The sequence below is a fragment of the Oncorhynchus gorbuscha genome, linkage group LG07 (assembly GCF_021184085.1).
Source record: "Oncorhynchus gorbuscha isolate QuinsamMale2020 ecotype Even-year linkage group LG07, OgorEven_v1.0, whole genome shotgun sequence".
NCBI classification, from domain to species: domain Eukaryota; kingdom Metazoa; phylum Chordata; class Actinopteri; order Salmoniformes; family Salmonidae; genus Oncorhynchus; species Oncorhynchus gorbuscha.
In genome coordinates, this window is record NC_060179.1 from 17,456,559 (window position 1) to 17,474,980 (window position 18,422).

The window sequence follows — 18,422 nt, forward strand, 5'->3', positions numbered from 1 at the left end:
TCCACTATGGCCAAGACCAAAGTGCTGTCAAAGGACACCAGAAACAAAATTGTAGACCTGCACCAGGCTGGGCAGACTGCATCTGCAATAGGTAAGCAGCTTGGTTTGAAGAAATCAACTGTGGGAGCAATTATTAGGAAATGGAAGACATACAAGACCACTGAATCTCCCTCGATCTGGGGCTCCACGCAAGATCTCACCCCGTAGGGTCAAAATCATCACAAGAACAGTGAGCAAAAATCCCAGAACCACACGGGGGGGACCTAGTGAATGACCTGCAGAGAACTGGGACCAAAGTAACAAAGCCTACCATCAGTAACACACTACGCCACCAGGGACTCAAATCATGCAGTGCCAGACGTGACCCCTGCTTAAGCCAGTACATGTCCAGGCCCGTCTGAAGTTTGCTAGAGAGCATTTGGATGATCCAGAAGAAGATTGGGAGAATGTCATATGGTCAGATGAAACCAAAATATAACTTTTTGGTAAAAACGCAACTCGTCATGTTTGGAGGACAAAGAATGCCAAGTTGCATCCAAAGAACACCATACCTACTGTGAAGCATGGGGGTGGAAACATCATGCTTTGGGGCTGTTTTTCTGCAAAGGGACCAGGACGACTGATCCGTGTAAAGGAAAGAATGAATGGGGCCATGTATCGTGAGATTTTGAGTGAAAACCTCCTTCCATCAGCAAAGGCATTGAAGATGAAGCGTGGCTGGGTCTTTCAGCATGACAATGATCCCAAACACACCGCCCGGGCAACGAAGGAGTGGCTTTGTAAGAAGCATTTCAAGGTCCTGGAGTGGCCTAGCCAGTCTACAGATCTCAACCCCATAGAAAATCTTTGGAGGGAGTTGAAAGTCCGTGTTGCCCAGCAACAGCCCCAAAACATCACTGCTCTAGAGGAGACCTGCATGGAGGAATGGACCAAAATACCAGCAACAGTGTGTGAAAACTTAAAGAAAACATTTGAGCTCTGTCATTGCCAACAAAGGGTATATAACAAAGTATTGAGATAAACTTATGTTATTGACAAAATACTTATTTTCCACCATAATTTGTTAATAAATTCATTAAAAATCCTACAATGTGCTTCTCTGGATTTTTTTCCCCATTTTGTCTGTAGTAGTTGAAGTGTACATATGATAAATTACAGGCCTCATCTTTTTAAGTAGGAGAATTTGCACAATTGGTGGCTGACTAAATACTGTTTTGCCCCACTGTAACTGTGTGCTGGATTTGCAATACATTTGTTTATTTCCACTCGTTGCATATAGCTAACAGTGTCTGTGATTTAGCCATTACTGGTAATAGACAGCCAAAGGGCTTTTTTTATTAACTTGTCCATGTTGGTGTTTTTAGCACCTCTTCAAATCACATTGTATTTGTCACATACACATGGTTAGCAGATGTTAATGTGAGTGCTTCTGGTTCCGACAATGCAGTAATAACCAACGAGTAATCTAACCTAACAATTCCACAACAACTACCTTATACACACAAGTGTAAAGGGATGAAGAATATGCACATAAAAATATATTAAGGAGTGATGGTACAGAACAGCATAGGCAAGATGCAGTAGATGGTATAGAGTACAGTATATACATATGAGATGAGTAATGTAGGGTATGTAAACCCTACATTACTCATCTCATATGTATATTTGTGCCAGTAATACGGTAAATCCCAGGATGGCAGATGAACAGAATTCAATGTAAAACATTGGGGGGGTATCATTGGGATTTTTCTATTATTTTCTCTCTCTCTACATTGTTGGGAAGGGTCCGTAAATAAACATTTCACTGTTATACTTCATAAACGGGTGTAGACTGACAAATAAAATGTGATAAGCATCTTATCCAGGTAGGCCACTTGATTTCAGCATCTAAACAACATGAACAGCCCATGTTGTTAAAACACTTGGAGGGGATCTTACAGTTGAAGGCTTATATATATATATATATATATATATATATATATATATATATATATATATATATATATATATATAGAATAGTTATTATTTTAATGACAAGCCCCAAATTCATTTGATTATTCCCAACTGCTTGAAATGCAGTGTATTCATATTTCATTGTGCAACTTAAGCTTATTTATAGAAAAATAATAATCATAATAAAACCATGAACTACCACGAAGTTAAATAATAATAAAATAAAGGGAGCTGTGATTTTTAGTCCAGCTCACCCAGCCCTAGCTGAGACAGACAGCACGTCAAACTATGGAGGAAGCCAGCAGTATGCCAACTAATTCTGGAATATCAGCCACAAACAGTGTCTGTAAACTGAGCACTAAAAGCAGCTGGAGTCAGCAGAGCTTCATGAAGTGAAAACGTCCTCCTAAGAGTTATACCCTTGCGGTGCAATGCTGTAATACACCATGGCACATTCCAGCAAGGCAATGCTAAAGCCATAAACCTGGACTTTACTGCAATGCAGGTTGCTGCATGTGTGCCAGCCACTGCTTACACAAAGCCAGAGATTGAGTCTACCTACTAACACTGGTCTATGGGGGGACACTCCACTCCAGTGTCAGAGGTCATTAGGTGGGTTTAGAAGGGCCCACTGGCCTGTGAAGGAGAGGTGCACTGGGTATCTGGGATCAGCTCATCCTACACAAACCCATTGGTCAAAATAACTTTGATCAGTTTCTAGGCCATAGAGGCAGTTTCATGCTACTATAGGCCAGGCAGGGCAGGTCATGGTGTTCCAGTAGAACACTTCCAGACACATGGTGAGAGAGCACTGCAGACAGCAGCCAGACATAGTCAACCAGGGCTTTTTAAAATGGAGAACTGTCACAAAGTCATTGAAAATATCTTTATAGGGAGAGGTTTAGAATGGGGTTGCAAATGTGCTCTGTGTTGAGCAATATCTATGCAAGATCAGAGGTTTATAGGCAGGAAGTGGTTCAGGCATTGAAACAGCTGTAGTATGTGAGGTGAATCAAGGTAGAAATTGAATTATTCAAAACTTCCATTCCAACACCAATGTTTCTAGAATGTGTTAGTGTCAGTCAACTTAGTCTATACCTGGCCAAATAAGAGACTTGTTGAGAACTGTATGGTTTGTTAAGGTCCTTTCTTTTCTACTATAGAGGAGCTCCTGAAGTTAGGTCCTACACTCCTCCAGGGATAGAGAGAGATGACAGTTGATTGAGTTTAGACCCAAACCTTTCCAGTTGAATGCCTTGATCAGGTGAGTACAGCAGTTCAACAAAAGCTGACAAGGAACCACAAGCAGAAGAGTCATGTGAAGACAAATCTAATGAAAAAAAGGACAGACCACATACTAGTCCTATAAGGTCTACACGCATTCAGATAACCTTCATGAGAATAGTCCGTGTGGCACGTCGGGGGTTAAAGCCCTGTGGTTGTGAAAGAATAGCAGCAAGACTCTTAACAGCTCCTTCGGCATTCTTACCACATCCTGAAACTACGTCAATCCAGCCACGCACACTACTACGTCAAAACCTTATCGCTTCAGTTAAGAATCAACGCGCGTGCTCATGATGTGATCCCCTCCGCCTGCAGAAAAACAAGTGGTGCTATCTCGTCCTGTTGCGTAGCACGCTGGCTCATATTTGCCAAATCTCCTTTTTCCTGTCGTAAATCTGCATGGGACTAACCGCTGCAACTCATCAATACTGTGTTTCTGTTTACATATTGACTTTTATATCTCGGATACACACAACAAGACAAATCTCAATTGGCTCTGTGGCCTGGCCTTATCAGTGGAGAGGTGTGTGTTTCAGTTATCAATCAATGCACCAGGCACATGGTACTGACAGCTGCACTCTTCCCTGCATTGGCCTGGCTCTCTGGATGTAAACACCAACTCAGGAGTCAGATGAGGCAATACTGGCTGACTCTGTGCGTCAAACACACCCACTTCCTCTCAATGTTCGGTTGGCGACCTAGCCATTGGCCACTCCACTATCCTCTACTAGAGCATATTATACACCCATCCACATGCAGACAGCGAGCACAAAAATGCACTTCTCTGATGTCATCTTTTCTTAAACCCTACACTTTCACCCTCTGTTTACAAGAGGAAATGTCTTCATCAGAGAGCAAGAGGGCCTGAAACTCCGGCCATCTGGGAGTTTGGCAAAGAGCCAAACCACTACCCTCAGGCACATGTTGAACCTGCTCCCTCAGTAATGCTAGTTCTAGCCCGTCCCCTGTCCCCGCTTAAACAAACACCAGGAAGCGAGCACACTGGAACCAGAACACAGCAGTGACCACAGAGGAAAAGACTCACCCTTATGGCCACACAGAAGGAGAGAAATTATGTTTAGAGAGGGACAGTAGTCACTCCATGGCAAGTAGTGTGTGTGGGAAAACCCATACAGCAAACACGTCTCCATTCCATACCCTGGTGTCCAACTACAGTGGGAAGGTCTTCACTTCTGCTGCACAAACCAAAACCTGATGCAAATCATTGTTTCAAAAGAACCCCACTTAACACTACAAAGCCTGTGGCTCGTTGCAAGTGAGCCGTTTCTCCCAACAAAAGGGCCAAAAGAATAATAATTTAAACACAGCCCACCAATTACAAATGAACTGTGGCACACTCAAGAGAAACAAGGGGCAAACACGAACCAGGAGCACAATGGCTCCTACAGTGTTTGTACACAGTGCGATTGTACTACAGGTTTCGCATGGGTGCATAAAACTAGAACGAGCGTTCCCCGTTCAAAACAACGTTCCATAGTGCAACATGGCAGCCATTTGGAATATTCAATAAACTGATGGATCATCGCATCAGAAAACTAAGCAGGACTTTATGCATCCAATGCTATGCCAGGACATTGATAGCCTTTGACAGAGAGGGCCTGTATATCTGTTGTTGAGTGGAGGGTAATGGTGTGGATATTTGAAAGCAGACACAGGGGTGATTATGTGATGTGGAGCAGTGGGCTTGACAAAAGACGAATGGATATCCCACCGAAGAGGGACGCGGCTCGCACACGCACAGATCTCACTGCCTGGTTAATGTGTTCGGTATACAATGTCATGTGAGCGTCGGACACGAGTTATTCACCCCTTATTTAACATACAATTACTCTGTAGGATGGCTAACTATCAACTACCAAACACGTGAGTCGATGTCCTCATCATTCTGTGATCGTGTTAGTTAAGGTTATCAGATCCCGCTCATATATCATTGTTTCCTTGCGCCAAAGTTTCCTTAACAAAATACTGTAACTCATGGGCCTAAGCTACATTGCACAACTATTCCATGAATAGGCCTCCTATACAACGTGATGAGAAATCAAGGAGTAGCCAATGTGGCTCACCTATTTAACGAGTCTGTTAAATGTGTCTAGACTGGAACACACTAGATCGAAGTGACAATTGCACAAAGTGACAAGTAGACAGCTGTTGCAACTAACACTTGAAGGCGTTGCAACAATTCAGACAATGTAGCTTAACAATACATTGAGTTGAAGAGTGACTGCATTTAACCACTTGAACATTTTTACTGATCATTTTGTAGTTTTAGAGTGACATTGCAAATCGATAGGCTACCACCTGCGGGGTTCCCATACCACTCATATGAATCTGAAAGAAGCGATCCAACAGTTAGTTATTAGGTAGTGCATGAGATGTCATCAAATTGATTATGTAGTGTCATTATGGAGAGCCGAGACAGTTCATTTGAAACCGATCCAGTTGAAGTAACGAGACATTACCTGTGACAGCTGCCTTGGATCAGGAGCCCCGAAGAGAGACGAGCTGGAGCTGAAACTGATGGCTCCTCTCCGGCTGAGGACATGCTTAGGAACCGGCCTGTCTAGAGGCAAAACCGGCAGCTGATAACATACTTCCATTGAACAAAGTCAGAGTTGGATCCAGATAAAAAAAAAAACGAATAAAAATCAGTTAAAATGGGAAATAAATTGATCAAATGGAAAGTAAAATGCAGGAAAATAAGAGGGTTGATTGTAGAGCGGTATTCCTCCTGTAATTGTGTGGAGGGAATCCGTTGTAATACTTCAGCAGTGAAGAAAGCTACTTATCTTTGTTCTAGGCGGCTTTAAACTTGCCAAAATCGCCGTCATTAATACATTGCCTATGCCGCTAGTCTCGTTTGTTCCCATTCTAACCGGGGATGTTATTCATGCTGCTACTTAGCACCTTTTTCTACACAGATTTGGGCCCTCAAAGGACGAGGCCTCTATATTTTCTCTATCTTCATAAAAACGTTTCCTCATTGTCTTCTCCAAAACTCGCCTCAGACGTGCTTCGTCGTGATATGGCTCCGCATTGTCTCCAAATCAAAACAAAAAGGGAAGACCACTTAAAAAAAAACAGCTGCCGATGTACATCACTAGTGGGTGAAGTGAAAGGAATCATACGAGGAACATATTGGAGCAGTGGTTCGTGGTATTCATTCAAGATTTTCGGTGCGAGAAGAAACTATCAATATCTATCTTTTTTTCCTCAATGCAAGGATAAATAGCACCCGTGATTCACCACACATCGGTCTCACTCAATGCAGCACTGTGTGATTTCAAAAGAAAGTGGCTGGCTCAAGGGGAAACCCGACGTCCATTTCACCTAAACCCGTCGTCCGGGAAAAATATTGGCACATCAAACAAAAATAAACTGCAGCAAAAATGTGAACCAAGGTAAATTGATTTCCTTTAACTACCTAGCTACCTTTCTAAACATGAGGCTTCTCTCGAACACACCACCTGCCAGAGATGGAGCTGCTGGAGAGAAAACAAGACGCCCTTGTCCAAGTTATCCAATTGCAGCAAGGCTACCAGTGTCACATCTATAGTGATTGGACAATGGCGTAGATTTTGTTTGCAACAAGCCACACTATTGGCTACATGTCCAGGGCGATCCCCAATACCGATTTGAGCAGTCGTACACCGACGGCGCAGACCTCCACAAGGGTATTCCACCACAATGGGGTTTGCCCTAGAGAGGTCCACATCATTGCCTGTGATTACCTTTCTTGCATGAGTCACCCAGTTGTACTTGAGAAGTAGTACTCAACTGTTTTCAATGTGAGGCTATGGTGGAATTTAGTGGAATACTCTTCAAAAATGTTGTATGATCTGTTAATAAAAGCTGTATGGTGTCTCATAGTTCACATTAATAATACAAATAATAATAGGCTACTTACTTGAAAAGTGACTTATTGACTACCCTACCTTCATTAATTATCTGAAAGGTTTTTATTGTTCCTAGACAGGTGTCGGGGTAGGAATAGTATTTGAACAATCAAATACACATATTATTATTCATGATATTCATTTGAGATCACAGTGAATGTCTGTCACAATCAGTAGGGAGGAGAACTTCCCACAAATGTATGAGAGAGAGAGAGAGAGAGAAAGGAATTCATACTACTCCTCCATCAATGTCAGGCTGACCTAACAAGTAGTACCTGCAGTAAGTGGCTATTGTCCGGTGTGTCTCTATTGTCAGGTGTGTCTCTATTGTCCGTTGTGTCTCTATTGGCAGGTGTGTCTCTATTGGCAGGTGTGTCTCTATTGTCCGGTGTGTCTCTATTGTCCGGTGTGTCTCTATTGTCCGGTGTGTCTCTATTGTCCGGTGTGTCTCTATTGTCCGGTGTGTCTCTATTGTCCGGTGTGTCTCTATTGTCAGGTGTGTCTCTATTGATAGGTGTGTCTCTATTGATAGGTGCGTCTCTATTGTCCGTTGTGTCTCTATTGTCATGTGCGTCTCTTGTCAGGTGTGTCTCTATTGGCAGGTGTGTCTCTATTGTCAGGTGTGTCTCTATTGTCAGGTGTGTCTCTATTGTCAGGTGTGTCTCTATTGTCAGGTGTGTCTCTATTGTCAGGTGTGTTTCTATTGTCAGGTGTGTCTCTATTGTCCGGTGTGTCTCTATTGTCCGTTGTGTGAGTAGTAGGTTAGATGTAAATAAGACCTTATTTCCAAGAAGTCAAGGAACACACCATTCCAGATTTCTCCCCTGAAAACACTGTTCTAAGAACCACCTCTACTTACATTCCAATTAGACCATTTTTTTTGTTGTTTCCTTATGTAGGAGAGCTGGGGGAAAATCCTGAGCTGCACCATGGCAACAGTCAGGCTGAATGCCAGTTGAGGGGCATAATGAGTAGGGCTATACCCCTCTCCTCGACTCCATCCTTCCATCTCTCCCTCTCTTCTACGGCACTCTGAATGCAATTCCACACAATCACACTCCCTGCCACGAGGTCCTGCGTCTTTTCCAGGCAACCGAAGCAACATTGAGCTAAAATCACTCCACCAGCCAGTCACTCAACCTCAAAGAAAGCTAGGCACATGATAGTGGAACCCCATATTGCCCTTAGCCAAGGACAAGCCTATCTAGCCTCATTCGGTTGGATATCAACTGAGAATGACTGGGTTTAGCTGTGGTGGCTATTAAGCTGCATTTGTTAATAGACATTTCTAAAAGTGTAGTGGAGGTTGGTGTTGATTTGGTAGGTTTTACAAAATGTTTTCAACAAACCACTCAACCACTCTAAATGAGATGTGTGCGTGTGCGCGCTTGTGGGTGTGTGTGCACACTCCCATGAGTGTGACTGTCTGCGGGAAAGGGTAGGAAAGCATTTCTTAATTAATTCCTCCTACGGTCTCTTTAAAGCACACACATATTGGTCCCTAGGTAGACATGCTTAGCCACACAAGTCAGTGTGCAAGCCCAGGAGACACGGAGTATAGAGAAGGGAGTCCAGGGACAGGTGAGCTGCTTACCTGATGTTTCCCCAGGGGCCACAAGTATCTTCTTTCAGATCAGGAAATAAACCGTCAATAAAATGTGACTCCAATCTGTTGTTTTGTTTGGACTTTCAACACCATAAACAATACATTATAACTGTGATATGCCACTCCTTGAAATAATCACTGGTTTGCAAACTCTACCCAATCTAAATTATAAGATACAATATTACTATAATTATTGTAGTCTTTATATACATGGAGCTTAGGTGAGTATAATGCATATTGGTCATGGTAAACTTTGTGTCCACCTGCAAACCCTTTTCGACCTACGTTTTTAACACCATGTCATGTCACTCTGTATGTATGTTACTCTGTATGTATGTCACTGCATGTATGTCACTCTGCATGTATGTCACTATGCATGTATGTCACTCTGCATGTATGTCACTCTGCATGTATGTCACTCTGTATGTATGTCACTCTGCATGTATGTCACTCTGCATGTATGTCACTCTGCATGTATGTCACTCTGCATGTATGTCACTCTGCATGTATGTCACTCTGCATGTATGTCACTCTGCATGTATGTCACTCTGCATGTATGTCACTCTGCATGTATGTCACTCTGCATGTATGTCACTCTGCATGTATGTCACTCTGTATGTATGTCACTCTGTATGTATGTCACTCTGTATGTATGTCACTCTGTATGTATGTCACTCTGTATGTATGTCACTCTGCATGTATGTCACTCTGCATGTATGTATCGCCATCTTGTGGAAGAAGACAAGAGGACAATACTTTTTTTCTGCGTTTCTTCTATCTTCCACTAGGTGGTGGTCTTCTGTCACTGAATGCAGAAGCTTTGTGAAACCCATGGTGTAATCCTATCAAGCCTACTAAAACGATAGTAGACTAAAAAGCACAGCATTACGTTCAATATTTTACATTATCTTTCACCCTCTCTCAGAAAGTCATCAATCCGTTGACACTACTACTATTCTACCCAGACACCTCAGTATCCTGCAATATAGTAGACCTACTTCCAACTCCCCTTTAAACCCCAACCCAACCTCCAGCCAATCATGTTAGGGCCACTGGCGGCTGGGCCTGCTGAAACGTGAGCACATGACTATCTACCTGTATGTTTTCTTCATCTCATCTGCTGAACTAGTCCTCCACAGAGCAGACACCTGAATCCACTGACCTGTCTGTCTCTCCCAGGGACGACTGGAGCACTGGAGCTGACGGTCTGGACAGAGGAACAGTTAGGAAAGAGAGGAACGGGAAAGAGGAATAGCTGTGGACAAATGCAGAGGATGTGATTGGCTAAATGTTCTCTTAGTTAAGTCTTTTGAGTTCTGTTGTTTTCGTGTTCGTAGTCCATGTTAAAACAGTAAGGTGACAAGTTCTCATGTTTGTGTTCTCTGATGAATTTTGCCAATGTCTTTAGCAACTCTTAGATCGAATAGAGTGTTGGAGATAACATAGTGATAAAACAATGGAACGGTACAATCTCTGTGGAAAATTATTTGTTACTATTTATAGCAGTTCTATCAATGATGAATAGGGATGCTGTGTGAACAGTATACCATTACTGATAGATCAGTGGATCAGCTGAACAACCACACAGTCAATATCAGGAATCAAATCATTGTGGTTGCTGTGTTGTGCAGGTAATGGTGAGAGAATATGTCGGAACAAAAGCAGCATTCCCTGTCCATCTCAGGAGAGGCCCTATACTTAGTCCTGGGCCTCAAAAGACCTGTACACTGGACAACATCAATAAGTCCTACAGGCACACACACACACACACACACACACACACACACACACACACACACACACACACACACACACACACTTTCACCTCACTTCTTGAGTTGTGTGCTTGGTTAAACCAGTGGGTGACCCACTTAAATATTTGGGCCGACCCATCAGGTTGTTTCTATAGGACACACAATTTGGAAGTCATTTGGCTAGTTAGTGGAGTAACCAGACAAACAAAAGACAACAGATAACTGTATGCCTCAATGGAGAAACTGAACTGCATATGACATCACTGACAGCAACCCTTTGAGCATGTTAACCCATGTAAAACGTTCCATCCATTTAACTCTATATACTCTAAACACTGTTTTTGTTAGTATACGAAGATCATTTTCTCCACAGAAGCAGGTTATACATTGATCTGTGACCATGCAACGTGTGCTGGAAAGCACAAACAGATGTCATGTAACAACCCATGTCTATGGAGGTCAGTGGGAATGATTTTAATGGGCCGTTTTTCAGGAGACAAAAAACAAGACTTTGTGAGTCAGACAGACACTCTGACTGACTGCTGCAAGACCTTTTATAATCACAGACAGTTATTGTCAGATAGCTGCATGAATACAATATTACTTCCATAAAACTAAAATATTAATACTACAGAACAGATGGCACCCCTTGTTGTACACAGGTCAGGGCTTATACAAGATTCCTGTGTGTGTGTGTGTGTGTGTGTGTGTGTGTGTGTGTGTGTGTGTGTGTGTGTGTGTGTGTGTGTGTGTGTGTGTGTGTGTGTGTGTGTGTGTGTGTGTGTGTGTGTGTGCCCCCCATATGCAGGGCGGGTGTACTCGGAAGCTTGTCAGAACACGTTGGGAATAGACCCTAGCGTTATGGCTGCAGCCCCACTTTCTATGTACCCACACAACAAGTAGTACCTGAACCTTACAATAAAACAGAAGAACAGACGTCCTACAACATGAAAAGCAGCTGATAAAAACCTACTGGTCCCCGTACTCAACCTTAATCTAGTTATTGTGTCATGACAGGGGCCTTTGATGCTTAATCAAGATCAATTCACTCAGCTATAACCCAAGCTGTTTTCAATTATATTTTGCAGTGTAATTCCGCATTTTAACATTTACATTTACATTTAAGTCATTTAGCAGACGCTCTTAATGTAGATTTTGTTTAGGATAACTATTTTAACCTACATGCTGTAACTTACATTTCAACCAAAATATGTGTCAAGACCTCTTGCACCTCTGCCTTCTCTCTCATTTCACCAATACATTTCCATTGGAAGCACTCCGACACGTCCAGTAGTAAGTCGGAATCTAATGACTTATAATAGGAATTCACTTCAGACGCATACAGGTGCCATTACAATTAGTCCTTCTTAATTAGCCTAATTGGAATTCACTTTCAGGAACCATCCAAATGGTTAGCTTTTGAGCAGCCCTTGTTTGTTGTTAATGAATATGTAAACAGTGGCATTTCCAGAGCATGTTGGCATCATTAAAAATGAACAAGCAGACGTGCTTCAGAGCATCATCAAATGTTAATGACAAATTACAATATACAGCAAAAAAAGAGAGCGATAACATTTAGTTACATGTATTGTTTTATGTAAAGCTGACTGTAGTTACATGTATTGTTTTATGCAAAGCTGACTGTAGTTACATGTATTGTTTTATGTAAAGCTGACTGTAGTTGTCACGGTTTTCCTTACGTGAAAGAGAGTCAGACCAAAATGCGGCGTGACTATTGCGATCCATGTTTAATGAAACAAAGTAAACACAAATCAAAAACAATAAACGTAACACGAAAACCCGAAACAGCCTAATACTGGTGCAAAGTAACACAGAGACAGTAACAAGGACAATCACCCACAAAACCCAACACCAAACAGGCTACCTAAATATGGCTACCTAATAAATACAAACACCTGCCTCTGATTGAGAACCATATCAGGCTAAACATAGAACTAGACAAACTAGACATGTAACATAGAATGCCCACTCAGCTCACACCCTGACCAACCAAAACATACAAAGCAAACTATGGTCAGGGTGTGACTGTAGTTACATGTATTGTTTTATGTAAAGCTGACTGTAGTTATATTTATTGTTTTATGTAAAGCTGACTGTAGTTATATTTATTATTTTATGTAAAGCTGACTGTAGTTATATTTATTGTTTTATGTAAAGCTGACTGTAGTTACATGTATTGTTTTATGTAAAGCTGACTGTAGTTACATGTATTGTTTTACGTAAAGCTGACTGTACTTATATTGATTGGTTTGTGTAAAGCTGACTGTAGTTATATTTATTGTTTTATGTAAAGCTGACTGTAGTTATATTTATTGTTTTATGTAAAGCTGACTGTAGTTATATTTATTGTTTTATGTAAAGCTGACTGTAGTTATATTTATTGTTTTATGTAAAGCTGACTGTAGTTTCATGTATTGTTTTATGTAAAGCTGACTGTAGTTATATTTATTGTTTTATGTAAAGCTGACTGTAGTTATATTTATTGTTTTATGTAAAGCTGACTGTAGTTATATTTATTGTTTTATGTCTGACTGTAGTTATATTTATTGTTTTATGTAAAGCTGACTGTAGTTATATTTATTGTTTTATGTAAAGCTGACTGTAGTTATATTTATTGTTTTATGTAAAGCTGACTGTAGTTTCATGTATTGTTTTATGTAAAGCTGACTGTAGTTATATTTATTGTTTTATGTAAAGCTGACTGTAGTTATATTTATTGTTTTATGTAAAGCTGACTGTAGTTACATGTATTGTTTTATGTAAAGCTGACTGTAGTTATATTTATTGTTTTATGTAAAGCTGACTGTAGTTATATTTATTGTTTTATGTAAAGCTGACTGTAGTTATATTTATTGTTTTATGTAAAGCTGACTGTAGTTATATTTATTGTTTTATGTAAAGCTGACTGTAGTTATATGTATTGTTTTATGTAAAGCTGACTGTAGTTATATTTATTGTTTTATGTAAAGCTGACTGTAGTTATATTTATTGTTTTATGTAAAGCTGACTGTAGTTATATTTATTGTTTTATGTAAAGCTGACTGTAGTTATATTTATTGTTTTATGTAAAGCTGACTGTAGTTATATTTATTGTTTTATGTAAAGCTGACTGTAGTTATATTTATTGTTTTATGTAAAGCTGACTGTAGTTATATTTATTATTTTATGTAAAGCTGACTGTAGTTATATTTATTGTTTTATGTAAAGCTGACTGTAGTTACATGTATTGTTTTATGTAAAGCTGACTGTAGTTATATTTATTGTTTTATGTAAAGCTGACTGTAGTTATATTTATTGTTTTATGTAAAGCTGACTGTAGTTACATGTATTGTTTTATGTAAAGCTGACTGTAGTTATATTTATTGTTTTATGTAAAGCTGACTGTAGTTTCATGTATTGTTTTATGTAAAGCTGACTGTAGTTATATTTATTGTTTTATGTAAAGCTGACTGTAGTTTCATGTTATATTTATTGTTTTATGTAAAGCTGACTGTAGTTATATTTATTGTTTATATTTATTGTTTTATGTAAAGCTGACTGTAGTTTATTTATTGTTTTATGTAAAGCTGACTGTAGTTATATTTATTGTTTTATGTAAAGCTGACTGTAGTTATATTTATTGTTTTATGTAAAGCTGACTGTAGTTTCATGTATTGTTTTTTATGTAAAGCTGACTGTAGTTTATTTATTGTTTTATGTAAAGCTGACTGTTATATTTAGTTAAACTGATGTATTGTTTTATGTAAAGCTGACTGTAGTTATATTTATTGTTTTATGTAAAGCTGACTGTAGTTATATTTATTGTTTTATGTTGATATTTATTGTTTTATGTAAAGCTGACTGTAGTTATATTTATTGTTTTATGTAAAGCTGACTGTAGTTATATTTATTGTTTTATGTAAAGCTGACTGTAGTTACATGTATTGTTTTATGTAAAGCTGACTGTAGTTATATTTATTGTTTTATGTAAAGCTGACTGTAGTTATATTTATTGTTTTATGTAAAGCTGACTGTAGTTATATTTATTGTTTTATGTAAAGCTGACTGTAGTTATATTTATTAGTTATTTTATTGTTTTAAAGCTGACTGTAGTTATATTTATTGTTTTATGTAAAGCTGACTGTAGTTATATTTATTGTTTTATGTAAAGCTGACTGTAGTTATATTTATTGTTTTATGTAAAGCTGACTGTAGTTATATTTATTGTTTTATGTAAAGCTGACTGTAGTTTCATGTATTGTTTTATGTAAAGCTGACTGTAGTTTCATGTATTGTTTTATGTAAAGCTGACTGTAGTTATATTTATTGTTTTATGTAAAGCTGACTGTAGTTATATTTATTGTTTTATGTAAAGCTGACTGTAGTTATATTTATTGTTTTATGTAAAGCTGACTGTAGTTATATTTATTGTTTTATGTAAAGCTGACTGTGTTACATGTATTGTTTTATGTAAAGCTGACTGTAGTTTCATGTATTGTTTTATGTAAAGCTGACTGTAGTTTCATGTATTGTTTTATGTAAAGCTGACTGTAGTTATATTTATTGTTTTATGCAAAGCTGACTGGGGTTATATTTATTTCATGGTGTCTGTCAACAATATCTACGCATTTTCTAGCCTGACTTAGAATACTTTAATTGTGCTATACATGCTATTCCAACTAAAACTGTGCTTATATCAGTATTGTACTAATGTACTAATGCCTGGCAGGTGTGTGTGTTGACAGATTTGAGGGTTCTCACCCCATCTTTGTCACTAGTTGATATGGTGCTGACTGCTGACTGGATCTAATCTGCAGGTATTGAGAGTGATCTGCAAGTATTGAGAGTGATCTGCAGGTATTGAGAGTGGTCTGCAGGTATTGAGAGTGGTCTGCAGGTATTGAGAGTGATCTGCAGGTATTGAGAGTGATCTGCAGGTATTGAGAGTGATCTGCAGGTATTGAGAGTAATCTTCAGGTATTGAGAGTGGTGTGCAGGTATTGAGAGTGAGCTACAGGTATTGAGAGTGATCTGCAGGTATTGAGAGTGGTCTGCAGTTATTGAGAGTGGTCTGCAGGTATTGAGAGTGATCTGCAGGTATTGAGAGTGGTGTGCAGGTATTGAGAGTGAGCTACGGGTATTGAGAGTGATCTGCAGGTATTGAGAGTGATCTGCAGGTATTGAGAGTGGTCTGCAGGTATTGAGAGTGATCTGCAGGTATTGAGAGTGATCTGCAGGTATTGAGAGTGATCTGCAGGTATTCAGAGTGATCTGCAGGTATTGAGAGTGTAGACAGGAATGCGTCTAGAGATGCCAGGATACACACTGAAACATGGGAAAAGATCTCAGCTTGGAAATGAGAGATAATAGTGCAGCCTCTTACTGAAAGCATTAGATAAGACCCTAAAGTAGCAAGATAGTAACAATGAAGAAGATGGCATTTCGGCTAGCTTAGCCTTCTGGAGTGAATCATCTTTTCATTTACATTTAAGTCATTTTTTTGTAATACTTTTTTTCTATTCAAAAATCTTGCTTTGAAACATGATCCAGACAAGAACCCAGAGAACCTGAACGGCACAGATAAATTCAAGGAGCTCAACAATGCCCACTCCGTCCTGCCAGATGCTTCCAAGAGGAACATCTACAACAGCTATGTCTCCCTCAGGCTGTACGTGGCTCAGCAGTTTTGAGAGAGCTTCAACGTTTATTCAACTTTTATTTCATGCATGTGTGTGTGTGTGTGTGTGTGTGTGTGTGTGTGTGTGTGTGTGTGTGTGTGTGTGTGTGTGTGTGTGTGTGTGTGTGTGTGTGTGTGTGTGTGTGTGTGTGTGTGTGTGTGTGTGTGTGTGTGTGTGTGTGTGTGTGTGTGTGTGTGTGAAAAAGGAAATCTAGTCTATGTTCATGTGTTAATAGTGTCTGTAGCAGACACTGTTTATGGTCTGTAGCATGCTAACAGGCTGCTACTTCTGCTGCTGCCTGTGCTGCTGCTTGAACTGCTGCTGTGGGATGTGTAAAAACCAAAACCCCTGGGGAGGAGGACCCCGACACCTACATTTTCCCTGGCAACCTGGGGGAGCAGATCCGCACAGACATGGAGACAGGTGAGCAGCACACACCTGGAGGGTATTCGCAGCTACAATGTTCAGCAGGGTTTTGAAACAGAGAGCCAGGTGAGCCCCACTGAGAAGGATGAAATTGCCCCTTGACACTGAACTGAGGTCAGTTTTGCCTTTCATCTTCCTAATAAGATTAGGACTCTGGGAGGGTAAGCTAATGCTGTGCCTAAGGGCAACTTCTACCCTGAGCAAGCCTCACACACTATCTCTTACTGCTTCAGAATTAGCCTGTAGTTCGCAGTTTTATTATCCTTCTGTTGAAACAACAGCAGCAACCCTTTTAATAAGCTCTTCCTACATCACTCTCCTACCGTATCGATACTTCCTCATCTATTAAAGGGAAAACATTTGATGCTGCGAAGTGACTTTGATGTGAAAGCAAAGTCACGAAGACAGCAGAATGGCATAGACTGTGAATACGATGTTTTCTCCAACGCACCAAGTCAGCCTGTTAATGAAAATAAAGAGACTTGATATATTTGGGCCAGATATTTGGATATGATACATTGCTCTGGTGCCAGTTAGCTGTGGGAGGTTGGGTGTGATTTTATTCTTCATGTCTGCTGCAGTTCTCCAACATAACTGATAATTACTGCCTCTGAGTCACATCTCTAAATGTGTTTCCATAAGCAGTTATTTTGAGCCCCATCTCACAATGGCCTTTGTTTCCAGCACTCACTGCACAGTCTCTCAGCCATCATGGGGGGATGATAAGAAGGCCTACTCATATATTTGGCTTCAGAACACATTGCTTATGATAACATATTTATTGTGAGCATGTACCAATAGGAATTGTACCTACTACTGTAGGGATAGCCCAGGGTAATTGAAGTGATTAAAGCGGCCCTTCAAGCCAGCCAGGCTGTGACAAAGTGTGCCTCGTCTGTGGTGCCAAAAGGACAACCGGCAGCAGGAGGCAGGAGGCTAGACGACACTTCCTATAGTTAGTGTACAAATGTAGGATCTTAACTTGATCACTCTTTTTGCAAACTTGTAGAGTAGTCAAGGTTTAAAAAGCTTCTAAAGTTTGTAATTTCCACTTTAAATATTAGACTTGATTTGCCCCTAAAAAAAAATTCCATTCATTATAAACCACATAATAATTCACATTTCCTGTTGCTGCAGGATTATTCCTGCTGTATCAAACTGGCTCAAATTAAGATCCTACACCTGTAGTAGACTTATTTCTAGGACAGTTTTGGAGGATATGCCATATTTTCATAGTTCTGTGTAACATTACAACATAAACTAAATGCACTGATAAATTGATCTTACCCTCTCCAGATGCTGACGACATCCCCATAATACAGCAACCAACCAATACCAGCAAGAATACCAGGTTGATTGGTGACGGACGACAGGCCTATCCCTAACACACCTGAGAGCAGACATTAGAGGACTGGTGATGTCATAGGGATTCCAGCCCTGGGTTCAAATACATGTGTATTTAAGTATTTGTTATTTACAGTGGATTCAGAAAGTATTCAGACCCTTTTACTTTTTCCACATTTTGTTACAGCATTATTGTGAAATGTATTAAGTAAATATTTTTCCTGCTCCATCTACACACAATACCCCATATTGACAAAGTGAAAAAACAGGTTTTTAGAAATGTTTGCAAATGTATATATTTTTTAAAACAGAAACACCATATTTACATAAGTATTGAGACCCTTTGCTAATAGACTCGAAATTGAGCTCAGGTACATACTATTTCCATTGATCATCCTTGAGATGTTTCTACAACTTCATTGGAGTCCACCTGTGGTAAATTCAATTGATTAGACATTATTTG

The 18,422-nt window shown here is 39.8% G+C and overlaps 1 protein-coding gene and 1 pseudogene across 5 annotated transcripts in view; one reads left to right on the forward strand and one right to left on the reverse strand.

Annotated features, from left to right (window-relative positions):
• LOC124039565 (high affinity cAMP-specific 3',5'-cyclic phosphodiesterase 7A-like) overlaps positions 1 to 11,768 on the reverse strand; it is a 39,620-nt gene extending 27,852 nt beyond the window's left edge. For 3 of the 5 annotated variants that reach the window (XM_046355669.1, XM_046355668.1, XM_046355667.1), the window contains exon 1: positions 5,718 to 6,749. In XM_046355669.1, coding sequence (XP_046211625.1) covers positions 5,718 to 5,855 — 138 coding nt within the window. In that variant the 5' untranslated portion in view covers positions 5,856 to 6,749. Of the gene's footprint in view, positions 1 to 5,717; positions 6,751 to 11,707 lie in introns of those variants that run through there. The other 2 variants (XM_046355670.1, XM_046355666.1) reach the window with 2 other exon arrangements.
• On the forward strand, positions 10,405 to 18,000 carry LOC124040484 (annotated as a pseudogene).
• The last annotated feature ends 422 nt before the right edge of the window (positions 18,001 to 18,422 follow it).